Source organism: Dermacentor andersoni, chromosome 3, assembly GCF_023375885.2.
Source record: "Dermacentor andersoni chromosome 3, qqDerAnde1_hic_scaffold, whole genome shotgun sequence".
Classification (NCBI taxonomy): Eukaryota; Metazoa; Arthropoda; class Arachnida; order Ixodida; family Ixodidae; genus Dermacentor; species Dermacentor andersoni.
Window position 1 is genome coordinate 154,504,608 of NC_092816.1, and position 15,518 is coordinate 154,520,125.

Below are 15,518 nucleotides of genomic sequence, written 5' to 3' on the forward strand. Positions count from 1 at the left end.
CCACAGCTGGACGGCGGGATCCGAGCTGGACACCGCTACCTCCCCGTCCGAAGTACCATTAAGTTGGAGTTCCGCCGTATGTTTTTAGCCCGGAGAAGTCACTCGACATATGTGTCAGGTCCGCCTTGTGGGCGTCGCCGTTTTTTGCATTCAGGTGAGAAGCAGCCCGGATATATGAGTGAATACTTGTATAGGGTTCGCAAATGTGCCAGTCCGCAAATGTCTGCCGGTAGCCTCTTGCAGTTTACCCTGCGATCTATGTGGATGGTCTTTTTTTTTTGTCTACCTTCGCGGTAGTGCATAGCGATTTCGTGAAACGACAGCACGCGATCCCTCTCTGAACCTAGGTCGAGGCCTCCCACCGCCCGGCTGACAAAACCTCGGGCCGACAAAAAATAAATAAATAAAACACTGGGGTTTTACGGGCCAAAACCACGACTCGATTGCGCGGTACGCCGGAGTGCGGGACTCCGTATTATTTTTTGAGCCCCTGTGGTTCTTTAACGTGCACACAACAACGCGCGGGCGTTTTTCGCATTTCACCCCCCGCATCGAAATGCGGCTGCCTCGGCTGGGATTCAATCCCGCGCCCTCGGGCTTTCAGTAGTAGCGCAATGTCAGAGAGACTGCGCCGCCACGGCGGGTAACGCGCACGACAGGGCCCGAAGAGAGGAGTGGGAAGGGCGGCGTCGGAGGAAGAGGCTGCTTTGCTTTGGAGGCTGCCCGACGTCGTGCTTCCACCATCTCGGCCCGTTTCCTTCCTTCGAGACAGAACAACGAATTGTGCCGGAATAGCGCTTAAGACGGCGTCGCACGATGATGTCTCCGATGCACTCGCCACAGTCGACGGATGGTTCACATTCCCGACGCCTTCGAGGTGTCTGGAAGCCCAAATATGGTTTATGCGGCGAGGAAAAAAAAAAGAAAAAGACGAAGAAAACGGGGCTGATCGCGGGGTCGCTCCGGCACGCGCTATCCCGCAGCCCCAAATTCCGTACAGCGGGAAATAACGCCACGATTCGGGGTTGGTTTGTTGGTGCGTGCGTGCGCGCGCGCCGGGCGACGGGGGGGGGCGATCGCCGCACACCCTCGGGGTCCGTTATGCTTCTCGGAAACCCGGCGCGCGCATTATCGACGCGGTTCCTCGACTTCCTCGAGGGCCACAAAACGACGCGTATAATAATCGTTACCACGCTTGCCCGCTGGCCGGCGAGGCACGGCTGCTGGCGTTCCCAGCGGGTCCACCACTAATGGTTTCTTTTTTTTTTTTTTTTTCCCTGCAAAGGGTGCCGGTGGCTACAGTGGAAGACACGGCGGCAATTGCGAAACCGCGGATGGCGAACAGAAACGGTTGCTAAGGCGACGCGACGGCTAGAGGGTGCACCGTTCGCGGAATAACCCAGACTGACAGTATGCAAGCCCGCTGACTTTCATTACGCGTCTACGAATAAGTCAACGCCACGGGGCTTTCCTCCTTTCAGTGTGAACAGCTGTTGGCTCTGCGGTTCAAGTGCCGCCCGAACGAAAGATCGCCGCCACTTTTTACGCAGTTCTAAACCAAACCCGGGGCGCGCGTCTATTACGTCACCACTTTCAACTTCCCCGATGTTCTTCCGTGTCTTCCGCGAATGTTTACGAAAACTCCCCGGCAATCTATCACACTGAAGGGAGGTTAGCTGCAAGAAATCGAGAGTCTGGTGTTCCCCTGTCGAGAGTTCTCACATGAAGTCCGCATTTCGTAAACCCGACGAAACTCGCTGAATAGCTGAAAATTCTTAATTCGTTCTGCAGATGTACGCCTTTCAAGATCCTGAAGATGCGAAAAATGCGGTGAAACTAAATTTTCAACGGACAAAATTAATTGGCTGCTGAAGAGGTCGTGTTATTCCTTATATATATGTAGGGTTAGCCGAGGGTTAGCCAGCGCCACCACTGTGCCAGGATTTGTGAGTGGTGGCGCTGGCTAACCCTCCCAAGGGTGGTTGTAGTAGTAAAACAAACACCACCCAAGAAAGTGGACGTGGAAACCGCGTCGCGGTAGCTCAATTGTTTAGAGCATCGGACGCGTAATGCGCAGACGTGGGATCATTCCCTACCTGCGGCAAGTTGTTTTTTCATCCACTTTCATTGTCATTAATTTGTCACTTCTGTAATTGAATTAGTAGGCACAAGTAATTTCCCCTGTGTTGTCCTTGTTTGTTGGCTTCTCAAGATTGTGTGTGTGTATATATATATATATATATATATATATATATATATATATATATATATATATATATATATATATATATATAGAGAGAGAGAGAGAGAGAGAGAGAGAGAGAGAGAGAGAGAGGGACGGGGGGAAGGGAGAATTTATTGAGAAGACGCGGAGAAGTGGGTTCGCGGTAATAATCACCTAGCCTTATTCTGCTGCCCACCTTCTTCCTAATCCATGAAATTCTAGGGTTCGAAATGCCGAAACCACGATCCGATTATGAGGCACGCCGTAGTGGGGGACTCCGGACTAATTTCGACCGCCTGGGGTTATTTTTCTTTTTTAGCGTGCACCTAAATTTAACTAGGCGAGCGTTATCGCCCCCGTAGCCCCCTTCTAACCACTCAGTCACGGGGTGTACACTTCGGATCGCGATCGAGTCCGATTGGGATGCATATCGCAGGGATGGAAGCGGCCAAGGATGCTTTGGAGCAGCAAACTGTGCACTTTGGAACAGGTTTGGAGCATGAATTCACCGTTTTGGAGCAGCAAATACGCGTCTTGGCGCAACTTGGTAAATGTCAATACAAGTGAAGTACAGGCAGATCAAGAAAATGTGTCGTTCACTTGACTTTGCAGAACACTACCAAGTTACGGTAAATCTGTTCTTCGGAAGTCCGCTAGGCGACAAAAATTCGTGGCAAGGAAAAAAAAAAATGTCATACACCCGACTGTAGGACGAAACTACAAAGGAAGCCTATAGGCGTTTCTCAGAAACCCCCATTAATTTGCGTACCAGATGTGCTAACTAAATGTGGAAAAGAAAAAAATAACCTAGGCCTTTGTGTGAACAACGCCTACGCTGACAGGCTTGTGTCAATGCTCAGTTGAGCTTTTCTCACTTTTTTTTTTCATTGTGAACAAGCAACACATATTTAAGTTTAACGAGGTAACATTTAGAATCTTACTTATTCAATAAGGTTCAGTCAGTCAGTCAGTCAGTTTTTATTTGCAGGAAAATCACATCATCCTGCGGGTGGCAGAGACTAAAGGCAAGATTGCCTGACGAGGTCTCTGCCCCCGTAACAGTGCAAAATGCAAAAGTTGTGCAATATGCCGAGCAATGACCTATAACAGCGTATACAGCAACCTAGGTCTTATGTGGTTCGTTCTTTCTACAAGAACAAGCCAAGCAAAAAACAAAAGTCTTCGAGATTTAAAAAAAAAAAAAAAAATTACCGTGGCAATGCATCGTCGCTGCACCAGTCATAAAAGCGGTGTCAGGGGTAGACGTCGTCATCTAGTACATTGCGTATATTACGAACGTGCAAACCTGGGCCGCGGTCTTACAACGGTTTCGGACCCGCCGTGGTTGCTCAGTGGCTACGGTGTTGGGCTGCTGAGCACGAGGTCGCGGGATCGAATCCCGGCCACGGCGGCCGCATTTCGATGGGGGCGAAATGCGAAAACACCCGTGTACTTAGATTTAGGTGCACGTTAAAGAACCCCAGGTGGTCGAAATTTCCGGAGTCCCCCACTACGGCGTGCCTCATAATCAGAAAGTGGTTTTGGCACGTGAAACCCCATAATTTTTAACAACGGTTCGGAAAGCGATCCGTCACAAGATCGCGCTACCTCGCATTTGACAAGCACTTAATAAGGACCGAAGATACGCGCCAAAAGATTGCTGATGCGTCGAGCAAAAATCGGTGCAATCTTTGGTGCGCGGAAGCGTCGTCACGGTCACATCGGCGTCTTTAATTTTCTTTTTTATTTCAGAGGCTTTCTTTTTCCCAAAAAAAAATCTTTACCAACGGTAGGTTAGCTAATATATAATATATATGGTGTTTTACGTGCCAAAACCACTTTCTGATTATGAGGCACGCCGTAGTGGAGGACTCCGGAAATTTAGACCGCCCGGGGATCTTTAACGTGCACCTAAATCTAAGTACACGGGTGTTTTCGCATTTCGCCCCCATCGAAATGCGGCCGCCGTGGCCGGGATTCGATCCCGCGACCTCGTGCTCAGCAGCCCAACACCATAGCCACTGAGCAACCACGGCGGGTGGTAGGTTAGCTGAGGGTGACATTATAGGTCATTTCTCAAATTCATCCACAACTTTTTCGTTGACATCTCGTTGACTAGGTGAATTTATAAATTAAGCTAATTAAACGTATTTGCGCACAATGAAACGAGAAATATTCACACTAACCACCACGAACAACACCCAGCAAGGTAATGTGAACGCCGTTCGCGAAGTTAAGAAAGCAAAATACCGCAGTATAAATGTGAAATACTGGTCGCTGCATGTTGGCCAGTGTATCACATCGCTCGCCGAGAAAAACAGTCTAAGATATTTTTGAAAACGATAAAGGGATCAAAAATATTTACTGGGATCCGATCTGCTTCACCGACCAATATCTTGAACAAGCTCGATCATTCGGCCTTATTCGTAGTCGCCACAGGCGCCATAAAGCCAATGTAAAAACGGCAGCCGATATTTTGTGCGCCAAACGAGGGTTTGTTAAAACTTTCGGACTAAAATCTGCGCAAATCGCGTCGTGACACATCGCTGCCGCGAACACAATATCGGGGGGTTCGCGGTTTCGCCGGAATTTCAATTACGACCGCCATTTGGCCGACGAGGTTGACTAACTACGAAACTTTACATCCTTGTGCTTGCTTTCGGCGGCGGCGGCAAAAAAAAGGCTCGATTTCGCCTGGTGTGCCCGTGCAGAATATAGCGCAGCCCGAGTGGAAATTGGAGTGACGATCGCGGTTGCCACTGGATATTTGTTTGCGACCAAGAAGCTTCACGAAAGCAAGCCGGTCGTTTGCCGGCGGTGACCGGATACGTGGTGCGCGTGCGAAATCGATGCAGAACGTCACACACGCACAGCGTCCACCCGTTAATCGACGCAGATGTAACAGTAGGGCACAATATCGAGCGCGTGACCCTTATATAAAACATTTCGCTACGCACTGTATAGCACGAAACGGTTTAAATTTTTTCTCGCAGCCCAGTTACAATTATGCCAACAAACACACCCACGCTCCAAGGACGCCGGCGCTGAAACGCATTGTACTTAGGCTCGAATTGCAGCACTAAGCGCTAGCCAACGCATGTGTGGTTGGCACCGAACACGCACGCCCTACTAAATAAATTTGGCATCTCATTCAAAATTGGCTCCTTACAGCGCAAGTACCGGAAGGGAGCCAACCGCAACCGAGAAATCTCGATTCCGATCGGGCTTGATCGCGATACAAAGCGTCCCGTGTGACTATGGGGTAGAGTGTCTTCTCACTTTCCCTTCGACCCACTCCCTGCAGAGTATCGCGTAGTAGCATGAACACACGCCGGCTAAAGTGCTTTTCAATGAAGAGCTTTCTCTCTGTCTCCTCTGCGAATCACCGCTGTAAACCCTGCAATGGTGGAGGCTTTACAAAAGCCTACCGTGTAACGTGCACTGGGCTCACGCTAAAGAACCGGGGTCCCCCAATACGGGGGGGCGCCTGATAATCAGATCGCGCTTTTCGCCCGTGACACCCAACAATTTCAAAAGGGCAGACTGGTGGGCTATAGTTGGTGCGGCATTATTCGCGCAGAAGCACACGGACGGCGAAAGAAATCGACGGCAAGATTGGTTTTGTTGCGTTAGCCGCCTGTGTCAGTTGAACTTGCTGATTTGATTTGTCAGTGTGTCTTCCTTCTCCCTGCCTTTGGTGCGGTGATATATATATATATATATATATATATATATATATATATATATATATATATATATATATATATATATATATATATATATATATATCCAAGAATGTATTTTTCTCCTTTTTTTACGTTACCTTCTGTTGGTGCAGTATGTTGGAGCTACAGTATCCATATGGGCCGGCCTTACATTGAAGACATGCCTCGGCTGCCTTCTCTTTACTTGCGATAAGAAGTAATTTGCGCTTCCGAAAGGGACTTTAACCGGGTGATCCAAAGTAAGAACTCAATTCGAAAAATATACAGACAGAAGCACGATGCGGCTTTCACACTTTCAGAGAAAAGCACAGCGAGACATGAAACTACTTCGGCAATAAAGGTTCTCTTAATATATATCATCAGCCTATTGTAAGTCCACTGCAGGACGAAGGCCTCTCCCTGCGATCTGCGATATATATATATATATATATATATCATAATAAGCCAACAAACAAAGACGCCAACAAGGACAGTATTGGGGAAGTTACTTGTACTTATTAATTTAAGAGGAAGCTAAAGCTAGGGCCCAACACCGACGCGGCATATTCAAATACATGTAAAACGCAAGAACATTTTTCTGAGATAACCCCTCAAACGATCTTAAGTAAATTTCTTGCATTTGTGAGAGAAAATTAAATTGCAGTGACTGTTGGAAGCGAAATTTCGATTTAGGGTCTCAATTTTGTTAAAAAGATTTTCACAAATTTGAAGGTTTGAAAAAAATAGAAGCACGAAGTTTACAAATTAATAGCTCTGCATCAAAAACAGATATCGCGGTTCTGTAAACGACATCCACTAGATCATTGAAAGCGGACAAATTTGATATGTCATTTTATATCTTACGTGAATTTATTACGTTGTGTACAAGGGTTCTGCAAAAGCTGTATTTCCATATTACAAATATTTTTTTTTTAGATTCATGCGTAGCATATCAATTTTCTCCCCTTTAGATGTTCTACGAGATGCAATTCCCAGAATTGTGATGCCATTTTTCATACCTGAGTTACAAGAGTTGTAAACATGATAGTTTCGTTTTCTCAAAATGTTCGATTTTTGCCACTTTTTAATAAAAAATTTACGACCTAAATCGAAAATTCGAAACCAACAGTCACTACATTTTAAGTTTTTCTTTTAAAATGCAACAAACCTCGCCAAATTTGGTGCAGTGGTTGCCGAGAAAAACGAATTCTCCTTGTACCTGGACTTAGAAGCACCCGAGCTTCCTCTTAATTAAAGGAATGATAAATTAATGGCAAGGAAGGAAAGTGGATGAAAAAACCTGCGCCAGCTGCGGCCAGTTGTTTTTTCATCGATTTTTCCTTTACATTAATTTATCGTTTCTTTAATAAGATGAATAAGTACAAGCAATTTCCCCAATGCTGTGGTTAGTGTCTTTGTTTGTTGGCTCGTCATGATATGACTAATAAAAGTCGGGTCCCTCTGTTTCCTTTCTTCCCGTTCATGTATACACGCCCAACGTCTTTCGCTGTATTAGCCGTATTACTTCAACGAAGCTGCAGTTCGAGAATTTAAATCCCGCCTTGCAGACACCGCTATAACAGGCTTATTCGTTTGCATACGCCATCTCGAATATTCCGCAGATCACCAGCAGAAGCAGTTGTACCGAGTGTGGGGCTCACGGCTGCCAACGCAGCTCATCCGCACGGTTCAACAAAACTTTCTTTTTCCTTTCTTTGCCGTTCTGAGGGCGGGCTCGGTGCTTTAATTAGACGAGTATACTGACGCGGACTTGTAGGATCTCTGCCGCACGTCTCTCGCGCATAGAATGACGATGCTTTCCAGGTGCGGAGGCTGACAAGCGCGTATTTTAATTCGATACAAAGGTTGGTCTCGAAATGGCGGACCGGGCGTCAGCGACGTCATCATAACGTCGTCACTAATGGTGAAACTGGCTCACGATACGTAGCAGCAGGTCTAGTTGTAACGACGTTACACATAAAAAGAAGAAAGCAAGAAAATAAGAATGCTCCGGCGAGTTCAGTTTGGCTGCGCTAAAATCCCCTCGAAATCCCACTAAATCTCCTCAAAAAGAGCGAGCCAATAATGTATAATGACGTCAGTACGCATACACCTCCAGGGGCGCGATCGAGCAACGATCCCCGATCGCGACCCAGAGTACCGAAACTACTGTCACGCGGCACGTGTCCGGTCGATGGTGATTGACTCATTTCCGCATGCTGCGGAAGGGAGGCCGATTGCGGTCGAGAAATTCGATCCCCATCGAAAATGCACCGCCTGACACCGGTATTATTAGGGCAGTCTGACACTTGCCATAACGCACGCGCGAGAGAGAGAGAGAGAAGAAAAAATGTCAGTATTTCTAAATTCAGCGGCTGTGAATGGTGTGGATGCTTCTGAATAACGGTCGATCACTTTTGAGGATATCGATTTCAGTGGAAAATACAAGGTAGCGGACAGGATGCCCATTGTAGCGGTCTGTCACGAAGAATACGAACAGGCGAGTTTCGAAAATGCGGTATTATTATTGTCAGTGTTGCGAGTAGGCTAGTGGCTGCACTATTCCATGGGTGATACTCCATTTTCTTCATTGTTCTAACTGCATTGTCGATCTAACGCATACGAAAAAGCTAATGGCGTTTCCAGAAGGCTTGCGGAGCGACAGCGAGACTTGCAGTCTTGTAGATGCCTGCTATCTTTAGATAATCGGTCTGGCAAGCCCAAATGACCTCTATTGGACTTGCAAGCAGACTCACAGATGTACGCGTTTACGTACGGCCTGCCTGTCCGCTGCGTTGCGCAACGCTTGGCGAGAAAACTCAATACTCCCGAACAAGACAACCGCGCGGAGAAGCCATGTCAGCTATGTTCCGCCAATGCTTATCGATACAGTGTAAAATTACACGTATTCAATCTCTCGCGATGACAACGCGGGTTGCAACAGCGGAGTGGCGGCACGGTTCCGTGACTCGAACTTGGGAAAAGGGGGTTCCTTCCGCAGAATCCGTCCGCAACCCAGATTCCACGAAGGGCCAGGTCGGGCGCGCAGCAAACCGTCTGCGACGGCGTGGCCACGGTCCCCGGTCTTTATTTATTTATTTTTTTAACGAGAAATGGCTACGCCGAAACGTTCGACCGGTCCCGCTACTTTGGGTTCTTGACCCGGGCGAGACAGCGCTCGTTAACGACAACAAAGGGAAGGCCGCTCGATGGAGAGAGCCGTCTGCTGCTTTCCGGCTTGACCGAACTGCCCTGACAAAGGACGGGTTTGCGCGACCACGACGCTCGATGGGTTGTGCGATAAGCGCTCGAGCTATTCTTTGACGGCACCCGTTAACCACACGCGCTCCTTCTGAAAGGCCTCGGTTCATTACTCTATATCCTTCGTACTCCCCCCGGGCGGCAGCGAGCAGACGACGCGGTCTGCCCCGCAGCCGTCTTTATGTTGCCACATGGCCTACGGTTGACAAATCATGGGCGGTATGTCGACAGTTGGTTATTTGTCCAGCACTAAAAGATGACAAAGGTATAGTACTACAATCAACTAGCCTGGCAGGCTGTTCTCTGGACTGTCTTGCGAGAGAGCGCGCGCGGCACGCACTGGTACGACGAAGCGCAACCGGCGGTGATTCAATCATCAAACGACGCCTCCGTTCACTTCCTTTTTTCAGCTACATGACGAGGAGCGCTCGTGGCGCTCACGTCTCCAGCTCAGACGCACTCTTGAAGCGGCGTCCGTTCAAAAGTGCTGCTACGATCAAGCCACGATAGGTAATCCGCAATCGTCGACAGGATGCGATAACACCGTTTTGCTAACTTTTCTTTTTCGGCAGCAGAATCGACCGGCGACGAAATTTAAGTTTTATTTATTTCCTTTTTGTTTTACGTCTGCAACAGACAACCAAACAACAAAATTGGCAAGTGCACATGAAGCAGCGAGATGTTTAAACGTAGTTTCAACCACCCGTTTTGACGTGTGTGATGCGCCCACGCAAAGGGTGAAACGATCGAAATCAACAGGCAATGCGAACAAAGCCGCCAGGTGCCTCCGAAGGATGCAAGAAAGGAACAATCGAGTCGTTTCAACGCGCCGATTCAGCAGTCAACTTTCCAACCGTGCCTGCTGTCTCACGCGTTGCCCTCCTAATCTCGCATCGACCACATCCAGCGGCGAGCCCGGAGTCAATGGAGGCGCATGCATGCAAGATAAGACATCCAATCTGGGAAACAGTGCTCCGCTGCTCTCACGTGAAAAGAACCCGTGAGAAAAACAGACCCCAAGGGAGCAGCACTTCCTCTCAAAGAGCGCACCCGCTCAAAGGCTGGCCCTTTCCCCTCTCAGCAGCGCAGTCCTCTCCGTCGCGCTTTCCCATCGCGGGGCAGATGTTAGACGCCGGCGATGCCATTTCCGCAAGCAAAACAACACGCGATACCGAGAGACTCCGGGTGTCTAGGCGGATGACCAAAAACTACAACGCAAGGACCAGGATGCTCGTACGATGGGCCCGTTTCATCACAGGATACGGCTTCCATAGAGCGTGCTACAGTGCCAGCCACGGCGGCCACTCACACCTGTCTGACGTACGCGGCCTCTGACCCACATTTGGGGGACGCCGTTCACACGGCCGGGGCCAGTTTCGGCTCAGCATTAGGCCTAGGGAGGGGAAAATAAATTGAGACACGCCGGACCATTACAAGCTACGGGTCGCCGTGTTTAGCAGCTGCACGCAACATCGAGTCGTACGCGAGCCTTTGTTCTCGGGGCGATCAAACACGGAGATGGTCGCTGCGACAGGCTGCAACTCGAGCTCGTGGCACAGTTATTGTCACTATAACGTGGGAATCGCGAGACTGATCTCGCCGCATTCGGGACAACCGACCGAGCTTTGGCAGGCGTCGCTGGTCAGCTGCAAAGCGCGCTGGTCCGGTTGGAGTGTGGAGGGGAAGGGAGATTAAAAACGGCAACTCACCATTGGTACTCAGACATGACGGCCGCCTTCTCTCGGGCACTGAACGACGCCAGCTTGGATGCTTTCTTGGGGGGGCACAGGGGTCCCCCTTCGAGAGAAGCACAATCACAGGGCCGTAGACGGCGTCCGCCGCCAAAACTCGCGTCTCCGCCGGTGCTGTCCCCCCGTTGCGCCCGCCGACATCACCGCGAGGCCAGCGCGCTTTCCTTTCTCGTCGCAGGGAATCCAAGCAGGTCTCACACGCAGCACATGCACACAACACCGATCGCACACACGAAACTCGGCGGCGCGGCAAGGGACGACGCTTGTTGTGGCCGTTCGGCCCGCACCGTTGTGCAGACGGACCCGGAACCAAGAAAAAATGTAAAAGAAGGTCGATCGGAGGAGCAGTCGAGTTTCAAGCAGCGGGCGCCACTTTCCTGCAGCCGATGTTGCCGTCTACCCTTGTGTTTAACGGCAGAGCGCTGACGAATCCGCGCTGCCCGACAACAAAACGGCACGACGAGCAGCTCTCTCCAAGGTCTTTCACCTTCGTGAAACGGTTTGCTGCCGCGGATCGCACAGGACCGGTACTGTTTCCACCGCCGTCGCCGCCTTGCCCGGCGGGGTTAGCCCAGACTGCTAGAGCACCAGCGTCGCCAGAGCGTGAACTCGAAAGCTCCTCCGCTGCGGGCCGCTTCGGCCAGCGTCTCGGGCGACGATATGCTCCGCGTCTCCGACGGTCACGAGAGTCGCATAGCGCCCTGTGATAAAAAGCGAGGATACTACCACCGCGCGCGGGGCCAACAACAACACAGCACACACACACACGGAGAGGAAGCAGAGCGAGCTAGCAGCACGGTCCTCGGGTCAAACGATCCTCAATCTCGTTGCTTACATCACAGCATTCTCGTGCAGCAGCCACCACAGCGTCACACAACACGGCACAAACCCACTAAAGGCCGCGGCGAGCTTTTTGATCGAGCTCGCCTTGCCCTCCCTACCAGCCTCCCTCGCCTTCACTACGCAACCGGGGGGTCACGTGATAAAAAAAAGATGGCGACCTCAGATGTCTACCCACAATTCCTCGCAAACAATGGAGAGCGCTGCGCGCGCGCTACAGCGGGATAAATTTGAGCCAAAATAAAACACATGTTCTGGCTTCGCGTGTTCATAGCCAAGTAATCCCCCGCGTTGCCGCCTGTGTTTATTCGACAGCGCAGAGAAATCGGTGACATATTAGTGGCAAAATAGCTACAGCCGCTACGTACACGCATACATAAAAGAAAGGCGCCCTCGGGACCTCGCGGGGCGCCTGCAGGCGCAACAGCAGACGACAGTCATCACCAGAGGGCTTGCCTTCCTTTAATTACTAAGGGGCTTTATTAATTACTTCTGCAGAAAGCCGGAGCCATCGAACCGGCGTCGTTTGAGGCGAGCGAATGCAACTGCTATATATACATATCGCAAAACCAGATCAAGTGCTGCTAGACAAACAGCCTCACTGCATTTGGTGGAGGTGCCGGGTAAGCGCGCTTCGAGCGGCCATTCGCGCGGCAATATTGCATGGAAAAACTTTTATGTAGCACGCATTGAGCAAAAGAAAGCTCTATCAGGAGTTTTTCATGTTCCTCTACAATTTTGCGATTGACACTTTTCATTGAACTATATTTGAGAAGTTGATTAATTAAATAAGACTGATTATGTAAGTAGGCATAATGAAAACATTGATCTGAGCATCTCCAAGCGACGGCAAACAACATTACCTTTGTTCTGTCCATCTACGTAGCATTTGCATATTTTAAAAGTTTGGCTAAAGTTATGGGGGACACCCTGTATATTTAAATATATTGACAGCGGATATTAAAAAAAATTGAAGTTAGGAAATATGGATGAGACAACTGCTGCTGGTGCTCCTATTGCGCTTGTCCTCTTATTGTCAGGATTTGCAGAAATACAGCAAAAGTATGAATTAAAGACTGTGCACGTCCGCACTAACAATGATGCAGAAATAAGGTTTTAGCCACAATAAAAGTGTAAGTGAAAAGGTAGGGGCAATTCAAAAGAAACCTCAAATGATGTGGGTAACACAACTCTGGTAATAATACTTAAGGGGGGAAGCTCTGTCTCCCCCGCCCCCCGGAAAACTTCAGAGGGGGCTCAGGCGTCATAGCCTCTGCGTAGTAGGCGCCTATGGTTACGAGTGACGTCATACGCTTTAACTGAAAGCCGCGGAAGCAGCGGCGGTAGTGTATGTAGATAGGCATGCGTACAGGGCAACCACAATCCCACTCCTGGCCTGCTTAGGGGTTAGGAGAAGGCGCAATTATTGAGTGCACAGCCACTACAGTTAACGTGTCCCATGACTGCTCTTTGATCATCACTTTTGCCTTTTGTTGAGCAAGGCAATGCACCCTCTAATAACGGTGCTTCGGTCATCCGTTTGCTTGTCAAAAGAGTGCGGGATTTTGCTTTAATTGGGCGAGGACATGAGGTGCAAGCGCCTGAACCTTTACTCAAATTATCCATTAGTTTGCATCCTTAGTTGTTAATGCTTACTGCATTAAAAAGCAGGAGGCAAAATTTTTGTGGGGGCTGTTCCTAATTTCTAGGAAGACGTAAATTTTTAGTCTTCCAGTACGAAAAGAGTTTCGAAAAGAAACTGACACATTGAAGACTGCGTGACAATCAATGCCATGTAGGTTTTTTTCATACCAAAGGAGAAAAACATTGTAATTTTTTTGCACCAGTTGTACTATAGTGCATGGTCGCAGGTCCATTTGGACAAAAGCTGCGAATAAAATACCCATTGCACTAGCACATTGCAAAAGTGTGACAAGCAATTATACTGAATAAGTATTAAATTCTATAGTTGCACTTCGTTTCTCGTTGAATATCCACCGAACGACCCTCAGTGGACAGCATGCGAAAAAGAAAGTGGATTGTGAGGGGAGGCACTGCGATATAGTTTGGCCCCCGTGGTTAAAATCTCTGCACGCCTGTAGTACAGTACACAATAAATTTTACTTCCTCAAGTAACACATCAGCTGAACCATGAAATTGCTTCCTGAAGAGACTGAACCCTATAGCTGTTGGGTTAATGACTTGTTTTTGTTAAACACACTCAAATGCCAAGCCACATCCTAATGCAGCCTTCTGCCGCATCTCAGCCCCCTTAAAGAAAGAAAAAAATAAAGTGCAAGCATACCACATCAAAGGTACTATATTTATTAAATTAATTCACATCGAGTAGCAGTTATTACCTATGACTCCAGGCATTTCAAAAGCAAGATGCGTGTGGATAGCAAATAATATCAACTTAGCACTTTTGTCTTATTGTGTTTGATATCGTATACATCAAAAATGATGAGCGGCATGGTTGGTTTATGACTCTACACTGTGACAAACGCAGCATTCCTGCACATTTATTCATGGTTTTCCCTTGGGTAACAAGAATAATGAATTCTTGCCACTTAATGATGACCACACATACTACTTGCACGTCTAACACTCGTGCACCTAAATTACACCCAATAAAACTCGCAGGCTACTTAATGCAGGTAACACTTTATTTCATGTCAAGGTGCTTGGTGACTGCTAACAAATCAAATGTCTTTTACAAGGGTGGTACACAGATGTATCAAATGCAGGCTGCAATACTTCAAGGCAGAAGTTTCAAAGCGACTGCACAGGTATATATGTATACACACAAACACTGTCCATTCAATAACGATTAAAGAAAAAGAAGAAGCACATACAAATGGCATGCCTAAATATTAGGTGCTCTCTTACCATTTATACATACAACAGCAAACACTGAACATATATGTCATAGTTTGACACTTTCTATCAATCCATCCATGAGCAGTTCTTGAAGGCCACAAAAGATGAGTACAAACACGTTAAGCCTGAAGCACTACACTTCCAAGACCAAAAATTAAAAAAAAGAAGGAGAGGGAGGTTGTCACTGCTTCAGTCAAGGAGAGATGCGACTGCCAACTGCCTGACTAATAGGCAAGCCATTTGTGTACACAACCTACTTGTGCACAATGCATGAAGTTTTGGTGTTTGTTTCCCATTCAGATCACACTGCACTTCAGTTCACATTTGTTTGCAATTGCAATACTGCAAATGTTACAACTGAACTGTAGTCAACCGACAAGGGGTATATTTATACCATCACATTTTTTCGCAATTTCTTCGGTGATAAAGCATCAAACAGCACACTGGTTGGCCAAGTCTGATTGGATTGTTATAAGCACACTGGTTGACTAAGTCTTATTGGATAGTTATAGGATGCATCTATTTATCGTTTGTTTTGAACACATATACACAGTTTACAGGAAGGGAAAGCGACGAGCAGGCTGGCAACTGCCACCAGAACGGGCACAACGCCTGCCTGGCCACACATTTTTGATGCACTTTCGAGCATGCTCGAGTAGAAGTGTATGGAGCTCAGTGTGCATGGTGCACTGCTACATGGCCGCTTTCAAGCCCTGTTGAGCTTGATCGCAGTAAGCTATGATCCTCCTTGTGCTTTGATTGCACTTGGAAAGTTACAATACAGATGGAGTTCAACGACGATCAGAACAGCCCGCGTAACAAGGGTAGCTCGCAATAGTTAGCTTCTTAGGCTAGACG

General features: G+C 48.2%; 1 protein-coding gene across 1 annotated transcript in view; it reads right to left on the reverse strand.

The window, feature by feature from the left end:
* Window positions 1–11,908, reverse strand: part of SppL (signal peptide peptidase-like protein) — a 112,634-nt gene extending 100,726 nt beyond the window's left edge. Inside the window, exon 1 of the mRNA XM_050172894.3 lies at window positions 10,899–11,908. Within this exon, the coding sequence (XP_050028851.1) occupies window positions 10,899–10,915 (17 nt within the window). The 5' untranslated portion in view covers window positions 10,916–11,908. The remainder of the gene's footprint in view (window positions 1–10,898) is intronic.
* Window positions 11,909–15,518: the final 3,610 nt, after the last annotated feature.